Source organism: Perissodus microlepis, chromosome 17, assembly GCF_051167445.1.
Source record: "Perissodus microlepis isolate ML-2025 ecotype Zambia chromosome 17, ASM5116744v1, whole genome shotgun sequence".
NCBI lineage: Eukaryota > Metazoa > Chordata > Actinopteri > Cichliformes > Cichlidae > Perissodus > Perissodus microlepis.
In genome coordinates this window covers 24,122,602-24,137,356 of record NC_140477.1, presented here as the reverse complement: position 1 = coordinate 24,137,356, position 14,755 = coordinate 24,122,602, and the positions used below count along the sequence as shown (strand labels likewise).

The window sequence follows — 14,755 nt, the reverse complement described above, 5'->3', positions numbered from 1 at the left end:
ATCTGTCTTTAGTTGCTTTGTAGTTTGTGTGGGGAGTTTGGTGAGAATTTCTTTCTTGGCCAGATCTTTCTTGTGAATGAGCAGTAAGGAAAGAGAAAAACAGACAGTGTTTTATTTAATTTTGGGTTTAAAGGCTGGCGAGCTGAAATGACTGAAATGCAGCTCAGCCGTCACCATGGTAATAGCTGAGTCAATGCCAAGGATTCCAGTAAACACCGAATCTAACAGAAATAAAAGCGAAAGCTCGCCACTTACAGGGAATTCCCGGGGAAATCCTGCACACTGAAATTTCAAAAAGCCTGTGATAATAAATAAAGACATAAATATCTTTATTGAAAGCAAGCAAAAAGAAACTGTACACATATTTACATATCATCTCTTATAACTCTGCAGATAATTCCACATCACACCAAGTGTGCAGCAGTACCACGGCGAGAGTTCGGAGGAGACTGAAGACTTTCTGGGAGAGTTCAGCCATATGGTGTCAGTCAGAAAGTCTCCATTAACAAGTTGAGCAACATCTTTGCTTTCCACAAATCTTTAAGCTGAGTAGCTCTCACTGAGAGGAATGTTCACACTCACTGAAAAGTCACTAACTCAGCTGACCCTGATAAGAGAATAAAATGCTGCTGAAAGCTGACAGTGAACATTATTGCATATAAGATTATTGAGCCATAGGTAGTGTTTATTTTTCAAGCTGGACTCTTGTAGTCACATGTTGATTAGTGCCATGGATGTTGGTAACTTGCTGGAAGAACAGCCACATTTAAAAATTTGGCAGCCATGAACTTGGGAGTGGTTTCTGGATAGTTTTGTCACATGTTGGACAAAATTAGTTTCATCTGTGAACAGATAGCAAGCCACATGTTGCAATATTATAAACTGTATATCAGGAGGTAGAATTCCCATGTCACAATAACCAAGGATAAGATGTGACAGGATACGACAGGATAGGATAGGGTTTGATATTATCACATGCCGTGATACACGCCTGCTTTTGGCAAATGGAAGATAACTGTATGGCAATTCCTGTTGGGATATGAGGGTGTATTGGGAGGCTTATACCATGTTGGGATTGTGAGAAGTGGTAGTAAAACGTTAAGAGGTAGTAGTCACATTTTAGGAAATGCTAGCTATAGGTCAAGATGGGGTAACCACATAATTGGAGATGGTTAGCACACAACGCCTTATTAGAAGTGGTGGCCACACATCAGCATGTCTAATTCACATGTTACATAACCACATGTCATAAAGCAGTAGCCATACAATGGGATGTGATTGGGCCATGAACTGTAAAACACATCTGCAGAGTTAGCAGTTACATGTGACATGTAGCCATGTGATGGAACGTGTTAAACACACGGAAAGACAATATAGCCACATGTTCCTGGATACTGAAATCATGTCATTTGTTAGCCGCTTATTGCTGGGACAACATGGTCACACCTATGAATATCAAAGCCATGTGTTTAAAAGCACAAAGCACGTGTTGAAATAAAAGCCATCGGTCATACTGAGATATTGTCCTGCAGCAGCCACATTTAAAAAAATCTGACAGCCATAGATTCAGATGTGTTGACGCTACACACTTGGTAGCTGCATGAACCAGGGGCCTTTTAGGCCAGGGTTGGCCTCAGGCTGAAGGTGGAGCAGACTGGGGCAGTTGATAAAAGCCTTTCTTCCTGGATCTCCTCACGTAGTCGAGGAACAGAGCAGAAGCTGCTAGAACAGTGGCGATGCAGACAGCTGGGATGATGACGACGCTGAAACTGGGTGGAAGCTTGGTACTTCTCTCTGCACAAGAAAATAGGCCAGTTTTTTGAAACTGTTTACAGAACTGCTGTGGGTAACATATGTTCAAATCAAACTTGAGCATTTTAACTTAAAGGAAATAATAAAATCCAAGCTAATTTTACTGACCTCTGACACTGATGCTGAAGATTTTGACTTGGTACCCAAGGTCATTGGTCACGTTGACCTGGTATAACCCCGAGTCTTTGGCTGTGAGATTGACCAGTAGGAAAGTTCCATTGGTAGAATATAGCTCTGTGCCATTGGTCATTTTCTTGAGAATCACAGCTGACGGTGGGAAACTGATGGTTTGGCAGCAGACAGTGACATTTTGCCCCTCCTGGACCACTGTAGACGGCAGGATGTGGACTGTGGTGTTCCTCGGAGGAGCTGGATAAGAAAACAGATTAAAATTAGATCTTCCTTTTTGTTGTTGTTGTTGTTGTTGTACAACTACTTTTGCAGGAAATGTGAAAAGACCCAACTGAGAAACTTGTCATTTTGGGGAGTTTAGCTTTGTTCTAACTAATATATTGTGTTCATACAATATATATTACAGTTTACAAATTACTAATAACATCGCTGTACTGATTGTACTTTTTGATTTTGTGGTTTGTACATTTGCATAGTACTTTCCCAGTCTTACTGTCCAATCAAAGCACTTTAGACCACAAACAACTTATATCCATATGCTCATAATGCACTTTATCCTATAAACTCTAAGAATACTATCTACCTCAAATCCCCATGCAACTCATCATCTATAGCTATAGGTACAGTACTATCTTTAATGCAGTAAAATCATGCTTTGAGCATAAACCACAGTACACTTGGGCTACACTGTGTTGCTGGTTCTTATAGTTTATTCATCTAGTTTACAGTGTATTTTGCTGATTTTACAGTGCATTCTGTAGACGTCGCTGCAAGTTCATTCTCTGCTGATTTTCAAGAAACACTTCAGTCATAGTTTGACCAATTCAATTTTCAATTCAATTTTATTTATTTAGCATCAAATCACAACAACAATTGCCTCATATCTGTTTAAACTAACCCCGTCCTCTTTTAACATAAGGACGTGTAACCTGAATCTCAGTGGAAAGAGGGTCATACAGTGAACGTGAAAAGCGTGTGAAAGCAGCTCAGCTGAACCTGCTGACCTTCTGTCACACCTCTAACCAACACATCATCACCTGATAGCGGAGAGCCCTGCCACAGGAAAAACCAACAGGTTTGCATGCCAGTTTGATACTAAACATTCTTTCACATTTTGCTTCTTTGTGTTTCATCATTTAGTAGGTCATCTACTCCTCACTGTTTCACTTACAGCTCATGGGGCCTTTTCTATAAATATGGTTATTTTTAACCAGTTGGGTTTAGAAGGCCCACGGACATAAATCTATTTTTATGCCTGCCACAACCTGGATCAGCTCTGACGCAAGAGCAGACAGAGAAGTTTTGAATGTTTGGTAAAGAAATGATCAGAATGCTTTCATAAGATTCACTTTTGCATTATTCAATGTATTTCAACCTCTTTCACTTGATGGCCCTCTTGGGAAAACCACAGCAGCAAAACGCTTTAACTTATACTGAGTTTTCATCCTTGAATGCATGGCGGCACTGAGCCTGGCAGCTAAAGTTCTGAACTAATGACTCCACTGTAATGCCGGAAGTTTATTTCTGTCTCTGGCTTCTGATTACAGCTGTCAGAGAAAAAAAACAAAAAGAAGCCTGTTATAATTATTATTAATGATCTGACCTTTGACAGTGATGGAGTGAGAAGCCACTTCAGATCCATACTTGTTAGATGCTTCACACCGGTAAAGGTCAGAGTGTTCCAGGAGGATGGGGGAGAAGGTGAAGGTCAGTGGTGATGAGGTGGCTGGTTTGATTCTTTGAAGCTCCATCCCGTTTCTGCTCAGCACCAGTGCTGGGGCCGGAGCTCCATCTGAGTGACAGCTAAAGGTCACGTGACGACCCTCCACCAGCTCCTCGTCTGGCCTAATTAACAGTGATGTATTCCTCGGAGGATCTGAAAAAGAATTAGATCAGGAGTTTAATAAAGCTGAATCTGAAAAAAATGAGAGCTGCAGAAAAAACATAAAAACAAACACTTACAGTGGATCTGCAGATGGATGCTGGTCCTCTTGGACCTCCACAAGTCTCCGCCTTCTTGCAGTAGGTCTGCGCTGCAGGTCAGCACCTGATGATCCTCGTCAACCCGGTGATGGAGACTAAAAGAGACGTTCTGTAAAACACTGGAGAAACTGAACGACTTTTCCGCCACCGTTTTGTTTCCCAAAAGCCACTGAATCCTCAGCTGATTAGCCCAGAAGACATTAATGACATCACAGCGGAAGACTGCTTCTTCACCCAGCAGGACAGGGCCAGGATTCTCCAGTACGGGATCAAATGGAAACGCTGGAGAGAGAGAGAGAAGTAAGTAGCTAATGATGATTCAGGAGTGTGAAAATATATAAATTGTGCCAATAAAAATCGGCTTTAAACATCAATTGATGGCTAATTATACATAAACATTTTACATCAAAGTCAACAGACATCAAAAGTAAAGTTTTTTATGCTTTTCTGATATTTTGGAATTTAAAGCGGTGAATCCTAGTTGGGATTCATGATCTGAAATTTTTAGATTCAAAACAGCCCCCCACCACAGAACTCTAAGACCACGAGAAAGACCTGCAAAATGTCAGTACTGATTCCAGCAGATTCAAGGACCCTGAATCCTAGCCGAGACCCTTTCCTTCAATATATGCACGGCTTTTTAAAGAAACTGTTAAAGAAAATTGGACTGCTAATCTAATACAATTTCAACCAATAAAATATGTTCATCTAAAACCTCCTCATTCATCTCATCAAGAGCTCTTCAGGCCTAACAAAGCGCCAAACTTCCTTAATATCCTGTAAACTCACAGATCCCATTTAAAACCTTTGAAATGGGATCACTGAAATCTCAAATGTCCACCTTCCAAAGCTTTAAAAACTCTTTAAAGAATACTAGATTCCCCTGAAAGACCTCAAAAACCTCTTTAAATTAACTTCTGAAACCTAAATGAGTCCTTTTATGATTCTCAAAACAATTTTGGTTCCACTGAATCGTTTTCAACACCTGTAAAAGCAGGGAACCTTGTCAGGGAACACTGTAAACTCTGAAAATACAACAACCAGTGGACTCTAAACTATGGAAGACGATTAGGGCCAATGGGGAGAAAAATGTGGGCACATCTTTTTTGTTTCTTTTCCAGATTTCCGAGATCAAAGTAAGAACTCTGACTTTAAAAACCTAGTAACAAAGTATGAAAATATTTGGAACACACGAGGCATGCAACAAACAACTGCATCTCTAAAATCTTTGTCATTGAAAAGCAAGTTTAACAACTAGAATGTAAAAGTCCGTGAATGGAGAGCTGAGCAACCTTAAGTGACTTGGAAGACTTTCAGCAACTTGATGAGGATGGTTAAGTTGTGGTCATTTTCCTGCTTCTTGTCCAGTGCCGTAACGAGGTCATGCACTCTAACAGATATTCCAAGTGTGGATGTAACTGTCAGAAACACTGAGTCCTCGCCTCCTTTCTGTGTGGGAGGATTTTGCATGTTTTCAGTCTTTGTTGAAGTGGTAGGGGGGTAAAGATGAGTGCATGGGCGAGTGTTTGGCTTCTTTCCCCCATGTTGTCATTTCCTGACAGAGCGTTGGAGTTCATCTTCTTCAGCTCAGATCTGACGGTCAACAAACCTTTTAAAATGAGCCTCTGTTTGTGGCTCTCAGATCACGAGCGTGTTAGTAATTGTTAGTCACTGCAGTTTCTCTTGGAGCTGCTTTTTAGTTCTGATGTGATCCGGTGAAACAGAGTTATTTTTTTTATAAAAACACACTGACTTTGGAGAAAAATCTAGAAAGCCTGATCTAGGTTAACTGATCAGTCATGAAAACGGCGATGTTTGTCGGGGCATGGTCTGCTCTTTATCGCCAAACCAGTGAAAGCAGTGGTGTACCGCTCTACCCCCACACTGATGAGCAGCTCGGCGTCAGGACATCTGTGCAAACATTACTAAGCCTCATGTCTGTTATGAGCAGTTCATCTTTTGATTGCACCTCTGAGATCATTGAATGTCTGGCTCCTGTTGTGTGAGACTGCTGGGAATAAAACTGACAAACATCGCATTTTCTTATGTTTTTGAAGTTTTTTCCTGCTTGTGCTGTTCTGCTTTACTTGTAAGGGTTTCACTTCAAGTTTTTAGTAGAGATGGCACGATACCACTTTTTTATGTCCGATACCGATACCGATAATTATTTATTAAAAGCTAGACATTTTAAATGAGAATAAGAAAGAAAAGTATGTCTTTGTGCCCCCTTTTCCCTGTTAATGCCCTATCGGCCCCCCTGGCTAAACTTTGCTAGATCCGCCCCTGCACAGTTACCAGCCGTCAGCTACGTAGAAAACGATCCTGGTGTAAAAAGTAATATTAAATAAATTCTAACAACAGCTTATCAAGCTTAAACGTGCTACTGTTGTTCAGCCGCTGGTTTCCTCTTTCTGGCGCGAAGTAAGCAATAAACAAACAAGAGAGACAGACTCGCGACAGAAAAGCCGATCAGCTGATCATTAATCAGTTTCATGATTAAAGTAGCAGCAGGAGACAGACGGAGAGAGAAGAGGCAGTCGCTCCATATAGCGGTTGTTAAGCTTAACGCGGGAATGCTTTACAAACATTCAGAGATGAACTTACACACTTGCTTTACTTCTCTCTGGGATAACTTCCTCAGATTAATTACACACAGCCGCTCTATCACGTGAGGGGTACTGCTGCGACATGCTACGGTTATGAGCTGAGTTACGCCATGTCGCAAGTTTTGTGAGGTGCTTTTTTGATATTTAATGGATCGGATTACATTTTTTTTTATTTTTCTCCGATATCCGATCCAGTAATTTACGTCAGTATCGGACCGATACCGATACGTAATATCGGATCGGTCCATCTCTAGTTTTTAGTACATAAAACTCTTAAAATACGAGGACACAAGTCAGACACAACACAGTGTAAAAAAAACCCACCCAAAAACAACAACAAATCCTTTTCATTTATCTTTAAATTCCTCTAACTTCCTCTTTTCCTCTCATTGTTAATCTAATAATTAACAATTATTAAAGAGTCTTTATCATATATTTTGCAGTACAATTCCTACTGTCAGTGACCCGGTGTTTATGTTTTTGGACTGTGAAATAGGATATTCTAAATTAGATTCTCTGAGGGGTTTATGTTTAGTTTGCCTGTACTTTAGTGTTCTTATTAGATCCTCTGGTTTCTGTTTAGTATCTAGATCTTCCTCCCCTCAACGTCTGATCTCCTCCTGTGGTTAGTTTGTCTCGTCTTCCCAGTCACCATGTCAAGCTTGCGTGTCTTGAGTCGGGGTGTCTGTCAGAGTGTTCCTGTTTCTTTTTGATAGTCCTTGTCCTCTGTTCAGTTTATCTAGCTTTGCTTCCCTTTTGTCTCGTTATGTCAGATTAGGTCCAACTGTGTCTCCCTCCAGTTGCGGTTCCCTCGTTACCCTCCGTGTACATATTGTGTGTATTGTTCCTCGTCGGGTTGTCTGTGTGGCAAGCGTCAAGTCAGGTATTTCATGTTTAGGTTTTCCTGGTCGACGTTTTCACGTCCCCGTTCATGTTTCATGCCTTAGGTTCCCAGTTCATCCTGTTTTCAGAGTCATGTATTCAGGTTTTAGTTGCTTTTCCCAGTTGAGGTTTTGTTAGGTTAGTTGTTGTGTCTCATTTGTTTGTTGCTCAGTTTTTCAGCCATCAATAAAGGCTCGCTTTTAGTTTAAGCTTAGTTCTGTCTCTGGTGTCTTCATTTGGGTCCACTCTCCACTTGACACCTACTGCAATCTCTAAATGGTTTGAGAGGATTCTTCAAATGAACATGAAAATCTTCTTAATAGGTTTAATAGGTGTGATTTGAAACCAAATAAAGTGGCAGTGCGGGACTATAACTGCTATCAGGTGTGTCAGACTCACAATAGACATGGACTTGAATGTTTCTGCTCCTGTTGACGGTCTCGCACTGAGCCTGACAGCTGTATTCACCCCGATCCTGGAGATCCAGGTCCTGCAGATGGAGCACAGAGAGTCCGTCCTGCGGCCAGGTTGTCTGGAGGACAGTCTGGTTCTGGTCTTTCCTCAGCCAGGTGAGGAGGATGGGGTTGTGCAGACAGCCGGAGGCCTTGCAGCTCAGACTCAGAGCTGAACCTCTCGCTGCAGAGACCTGAGGACTCGCCTCGACCTGTAGAGGGTGAGCTGGAGGAACACAGACATCTTACTGATCCTGCATGTTCACACTGAAAGCAGTTATTCTAATCTTGTCTGTGAAGGCTCTTTTACAGGAGAGGCTTTTTTTTTACCCTTACACCATTAACTTGAATAGTTTTTCTCTCACTTTAAACATGGATCCAAACTAATCTGCAAAGTGGTTAAACTGGGTCTGGTCCATTGTAGCTTAATCAATAATTACAGCTAAGCCTCCACTACAGAGGTTTGTACTCTGAAGTTCTCTTTATAGAAGCTTCCTTTTCTCTGTGGCTGCAGGGCTATGAGATCAAACTCAAGAAATGTTTTGATAAGAAATGTAACACTTCTCATTACTGTTCCTACTACTACACCCTCATGTTGGAGGAACAAGACACTTGACCTGCACCTGAAAAATTACAAATGAAATTGATGACTATATCAATTGTATTGCAAGATAGATATTGTGATATAATCTGTATCTATGATGCTTTATGTCTGCAATAATCTGGTGTGACATCTGAGGAAGAATATTCACAGCAGGTTGAAGGATCAGGAAATGGGATTAGAGACGTCCATCACAACACATGATGGTCATTTAGGAGTACCTTCACATGAGGTACTTTCATTAATTTCATTTCGTATTAAAATTTGAGAGTTTTTCTGAGATCACCTTGTAAGATACAAACTGGAGGAAAGACTACCTCTGACAGTGATGGAGCTGGAGGCCAGCTGGGATCCGTACAGATTAGAGGCATCACACTGGTAGACGTCAGAGTGTTCGAGCAGGGCGGAAGACAGGTTGAAGATTATCGTGGACGCTCTGTCAACGCTTTGAAGCTCTGTCCCATTCCTGCTCAGCACCAGTCTGGGGAGCGGAGCACCCTCTGAGCTACAGACAAAAGTTACCTGCTGACCCTCCACCACCTCCTCACCCGGAATTACAGAGAGGGAGGTGTTAGTGGGTGGACCTGTTAGGGAGACACAAGGGACACAACTGACTCATTGAAACTAAAGGAAGTGCACATACTAAGAGTGAAACAGGACCATCACTCACTGTGAACCGTGACGTCCACGGTGCTACTGTGGGTTCCTTCCATGTTTCGCGCATCACACTCGTACCGTCCAGCCTCAGACAGTTCCACCGCTGTGAAGTTGAGCTGACCGCCTTGACCGCGTTGCAGAGTTCGGCCATCTGCTGTCCTGAAACTCCAGGTGATGGTCGGCTCAGGATTTCCCTCTGCCAAACAGGTGAGAGTGAGCGGAGAGCCGGCCATAACTTCCTTAGACTCCAACTTCTTCACGACAGGAGCATCTGAAGACAGAGAAGTCGGGTTTATGAGGACACGGACAACAAGACTCAGACGTGAGGACTCAGAACCAAACCCAGACTCACATAAGACATTTATTGGCACTGCGCTTTCTCTGGTCTTCTTGTTATCTGGCAGGTCCTTCAGCTTCAGTGTGACCCTACAGGTGATATTCCTTCCCTGATCCGTGTTTTCAGCTGTGAAGTTGTAGTCAGACTGGACTGCCCCGGATTCACCATCTTGCACTGTGGTCTGCAGGATAGTGTTCCCACTGTGCCAAGTGATGTTCACCTCCTCATCAGGATATATGTTAAATGCCTTGCAGGTCAGGGTGGACTTTACCCCCAGCTTGACATTATCCTGGCCTGTGATGACAGGGTCGGACGGGAAGGCTAGAACAGCAGAGACACAGAGCGCAGGCATTAATTCTTATAACAACAACAGTCTAATAGCAAATAAAAACGGTGCAATTCTACTTGTAGCACCTTAGGTTTGGTTCCAATGTGGTTTTTGTGTCTGGATAATTCATAAGCACACAGTTTTTTTAATGCTAACTTCTCTGCGTGGATGCTGGTGAGGCATGAAGGTAACGCCACTTTGACAGACAGAGGTCCCGACACAGACAGCCAGCTGGTGACTGATTAGGCTGATTCTGGTGTCCATAATGATTCAGAGTGAGGTGGATTACATTGTACTTGCTACAGTGGATTTTTGTTTGCTGTAGTAGAATTAAAGTGATGCACTAGAAAAGCATATTGCTGGGAGAGAATGAAAGCCCCTAAAGTCTTTTACAGGACTTAAAAGCTAAGATTTGTTCACCTTTTCGCTTGATTTTGGCAACCAAAACTGCTCGGTATAGTGTGGAAAGGATCGCGGTTTGGATTAGAATGGACCCTTTCACAAATCTAACTACATATCACAAGGTCAAACTTCTTCTTCTTCCTCTGTGATGTGAGCCTTGGGAGGGTCGGAAGTAATCTAATGGATTACCCTGCACTTTGAAAAATTATCCTAAAGTGACAGCAAGTGTTTAAAAATAAAGTAAACGTGGTTATGAAAAATGAAGGCATAGTATATTAGAGGAGGAAACAGTATTTGGTGATGCAAGGGTCTTAGACCTCTGTTTCTCAGCAAAAGGTTTTCATCCACATTTCTGTGATTCTTAATCACACTCTGCACTTCGATCTCATTTTGATCTTAGATTTAAAATCTACTTCATGTGTACAGAGGCAAAATTACAAAAGTGCACTAAACTCATGTTGTTTTAAATAGAGCAATAATAAAATATATAACATAACGTTTCAAATGTATGCTGCATTTCAGTGGTAACTCACAGTAAACCTGCACCGAGCGTTTCGCTTGTTTCCTGTCTCCATTGCAGCTGACTGTACACAGTATCGCTTCATCATGCTCCATCTTTACACGCTCAAAGGTCAACACAGAACAAGTTTGGTTGGTGCTGATGGACCCGCTCAGAGGCCGGTCCCCCAGAATGGACCAGGAAACACTTGGCGTTGTGGTACAGCCCTGAAACAAGCAGACCAGCTGCTGACGCTCACCCAGACCGAACAGAGCGGTTTCAGGAGTTATGTCCACCCGTAGAGCCAAAATGTACTTCGATGACATCAGGAGCACAGCTGTGGACGGAAACAACAAAAATTATACAAAGCAACAACATAGCTGGGCCAGGTTCCAGAAAACAGGTTTAGTGGAAAGTTAGAGTTTGTTAACCTTGAGTTGAACCTCAGGTAAACTTTGCCTCAAATACAGATGATGTATGAATGAGGCTGATGAATATATAGCGCCAAATCACAATAACAGTTGCCTCAAGGTGCTTTATATTGTAAAGTAAAGATGCTGCAATAATACAAAAAGGGGGGGGGGGGCGCTCAATAATTAGACGACCTGTGGGGAGGAAGCGAGGACGAAAGACATTGTAAGAGAGCCAGAGATTTTTAATAACTAATGATTAAATGTAAAATGGTGTATAAACACACTGTGAGTGAAAAAAGGTGACCGAAGAAGAAATATCATGGGAAGCCCCCAGCAAGCCTAGACCCATTGCATCATAACTAAGGGAGGATTCAGACTCACCAGAATTCTTAAGACTAATCGTAAAAGTAGAGTGAGGGCCTGTCTCCCGAATCCAAACTGGGAGTTGGTTCCACAGAAGGGGGGCCTGAAAGCTGAAGGCTCTGCCTCCCATTCTACTTTTAATTTACTCTGGGAACTACAAGTAAGCCTGCAGTGTGAGAATAAAGTGCTCTAATGGGGTGATATGGTACTATAAGGTCATTAAGATAAGATGGGCCTGATTATTTAAGACCTTGTACGTGAGGAGCAGGATTTTAAATTTGATTCTGGATTTAACAGGAAGCCAATGAAGGGAAGCCAATATAGGAGAAATATGCTCTCTCTTTCTAGTCCCTGTCAGTACTCTTGTTGCAGCATTTTGGATCAACTGAAAGCTCTTTGGGGAGTTTTAAAACATTCCGATAATAAGGAATTACAGTTGTTCCAGCTAAAAGTAATAAATTCACAAACTAGTTTTTCAGCGTCACTCTGAGACAGGATGTTTCTAATTTTAGAGATATTGGGCAAATGGAAGAAAGCAGTCCTACATATTTGATTAATATGTGCATTGACGGACATCTCCTGGTCAAAAATGACTCCAAGATTCCTCACAGTGTTACTGGAGGCCAAAGTATCCCCATCCAGAGTAAGAATCTGGTTAGATACCATATTTCTAAAATTTTTGGGCCAAGCACAATAACCTCAGTTTTATCTGAACTTAGAAGCAGGAAATTAGAAGTCATCCAGGTCTTTATGTTGGTTTTCCTGCAGTTTAACTGATTAGTGTGTGTAATCTGACTTCATGGACAGATGAAGTTGAGTGTCATCTGCACAGTAATGAAAATGTTATTGCTATCTAATGAAGGAAGCATGTATAACAAAACTGGTCCTAGCACAGAACCCTGTGGAACTCTGTAATTAACCTCAGTGTGTGAAGAGGACTCTTCATTTACATGAACAAATTTTAGACTGCAATTTGCTCTAATCGCTGTAATAAAATATTATGGTCAACAGTATTAAACACTGCACTGAGGTCTAGCAGGACAAGCACAGAGATGAGTCCACTGTGAGAGGCCATCTGAAGATCATTTGTAACCTTCACTAAAGCTGTTTCTGTGATGAGCTCTGGAACTCTTCAAATAAACCATTCCTCTGCAGACGTTCCGTTAGCTGTTCAACAACTACTTTGTCAAGAATTTTAAGAGAAAAGGAAGGTTCTCCACGTGGATGGAAATGTATCAGCACCTGATGTTCTTGTGTGTCTACCAAGCAATAACCTGTGGGACTAAAACAATTTAGCCAATGTAGAAGAGACAAAAACTGCAGTTCGTCTGTGCTTCCATGTTCAAATGTCCACGTTTACAACATTAAAAAGCACATTTACAGTTTGGTACAAATAAACAGTTTTGGTTTCTGTTGAGCTTCCACCTTCATAAAAACTTTATGATAGCTCATGTTTTTAGAACTCATTCATTTGGATACTGGCGAGACTTAAATTACGGTGTGGTTGCTTTGATTGCTAGGGCTTGCAGCCTCGCCTTGTAAACTGTGCTGGACCTCTCCATCGTTTCTGTGGTACATTTTGGAATATTTAATGGATTGTGAGATAAAAATGACAAAATAGTCAATAAAAAGGAGAGCCCAAATTCAGTACGTAGAAATAAAAGAACTGAGGTGGCCAGGTGTCAGTCTAAGCAGCCACGGCCTGCCCCCACTATCAGTGCAGTTGTTATGAAGGGGAACAGCTTAATTTGTACCATACTGGAAAGACACTTTTTAATTCTGTGAAGCTGTGCGTTTTAACCTGAGACTGACCCACTTTTAGAACCATCCACGAGTGGCCATTAGAGGAATTGGAGTTTCTGGCATTTTTGTGTTGTCACTCGGGTTTCCAAATGTTGTTATTTTTTGTTTTTTTGGTGGGTTTGTTTGTTTGTTTGTTTTGATTGAGTTACACCAAAACATAAAAGAGTTTACTGTAAATTGCAAAGGAAATGAAACATTTCATATTTTCATGAAGTTGAATGTGGCTTTTAATGTGAGTTTTCGAATTTTCCTCATATTTTACGCATGTTTCTACTTTTTATTCTTTATTTGCGCTATACTAACCACAAGCACAAAAGCTGATGAAAAAACGAGAAAATGACGAACGAAATCTCAAATGAAAATCCAGAGGTTACAATAACCCCCCACCCCAAAAAAATCTCTCTACGTTTAAAAGACATCACATAACAACCAGATTTATCAGAAGGAAGGACATTTACCTGAGATGAGCTGAACAAAGAGCCTGCGGACACACAGAAGATCCATCTTCTCTGCTGAGGCCACAAATACGCTGATGGATGGATGGACGGATGATGGGCGGGTGGATGGGTTCGTGAACAAACAGACCAGCGTCTCGTTTCTCGGAGTTTCGGGATCTGAAGCAGAAAATCCGGCGATGATGAATCACAGAGGGTCTCTAAAGCCCTAAACAGGGCTGATGAAGCAAACGCCCCCTCCCGTCATCCAGCTCCAAGCGCCTGTGTGTGCACGCGCGGGCAACAGCGCCCTCTGCGGGACACGCGATGAGCGGGAAAACGTCACCGTCGCTTTGTGCTGTGTTCACTGCTCCTCGGCCTTTCCTCCCGTTCTCTTTTCAACATCCTGTCGTCCTTTCTTTCTCCTCGTGTCTGTGCACTACACGTTTCCATCTTTTTCTCTGTCATGCTCCTGTTAAATTTAGTTATTATCTACATGTGATATTCCTCGTTTCACACCGGGGTTATTTTCCTCTCACTTTTGATTTCTCTATTTATGTGAATCTGATGTTTTTTCAACGATCTTTTTCAGTGACATTAAATCACCCACAAGACAGAAGTGTCACAGGCAGTGGTTATAGTAAGAAGGACAAATCAGCATTTTTCTTGGACTCCCAGCAGGAACTTTGTGTCCTGTGAGGGAAATTCCTAGGGCTGAATCCCAAAAAGAAGAAAACATGCCGTATGTTTTCTGGTATTATGCCTTTATTGGGCTGACTAAAAGCTGGGACTAACACCTTTTAACAAAACGTGAACATGAATTCACTTCAATGCTGCCTTCTCACTTAGATACATTTAAAGTCAAATATTTCCTTTTGCTGTCAGTGAGCTGATGAAGCAGCAGCAGACATGCTGAATCACATTAAGGAGTAAATGAGCTGAATACAGTGAAGCTCTCACTGTGGGACCTCTGCCTGACTGATTGAATGATCTGGAGACTGAGTGATAACAGCTTGAGTGATTTACAGCCTCTGTGATTTAGTATTGATTA

General features: G+C 41.8%; 1 protein-coding gene across 1 annotated transcript; it reads right to left on the bottom strand.

Annotated features, from left to right (window-relative positions):
* Positions 1-312: 312 nt before the first annotated feature.
* vcam1b (vascular cell adhesion molecule 1b) lies at positions 313-13,966 on the bottom strand. The gene is made up of 10 exons (XM_084910443.1): positions 13,729-13,966; positions 10,726-11,028; positions 9,478-9,783; positions 9,139-9,396; positions 8,786-9,052; positions 7,815-8,093; positions 3,907-4,209; positions 3,548-3,820; positions 1,921-2,181; positions 313-1,794 (listed from the first exon to the last, which is right to left on the bottom strand). The coding sequence occupies exons 1-10, from the start codon at positions 13,772-13,774 to the stop codon at positions 1,634-1,636; spliced, it is 2,457 nt and encodes an 818-aa protein (XP_084766569.1). The 5' UTR covers positions 13,775-13,966; the 3' UTR covers positions 313-1,633.
* Positions 13,967-14,755: the final 789 nt, after the last annotated feature.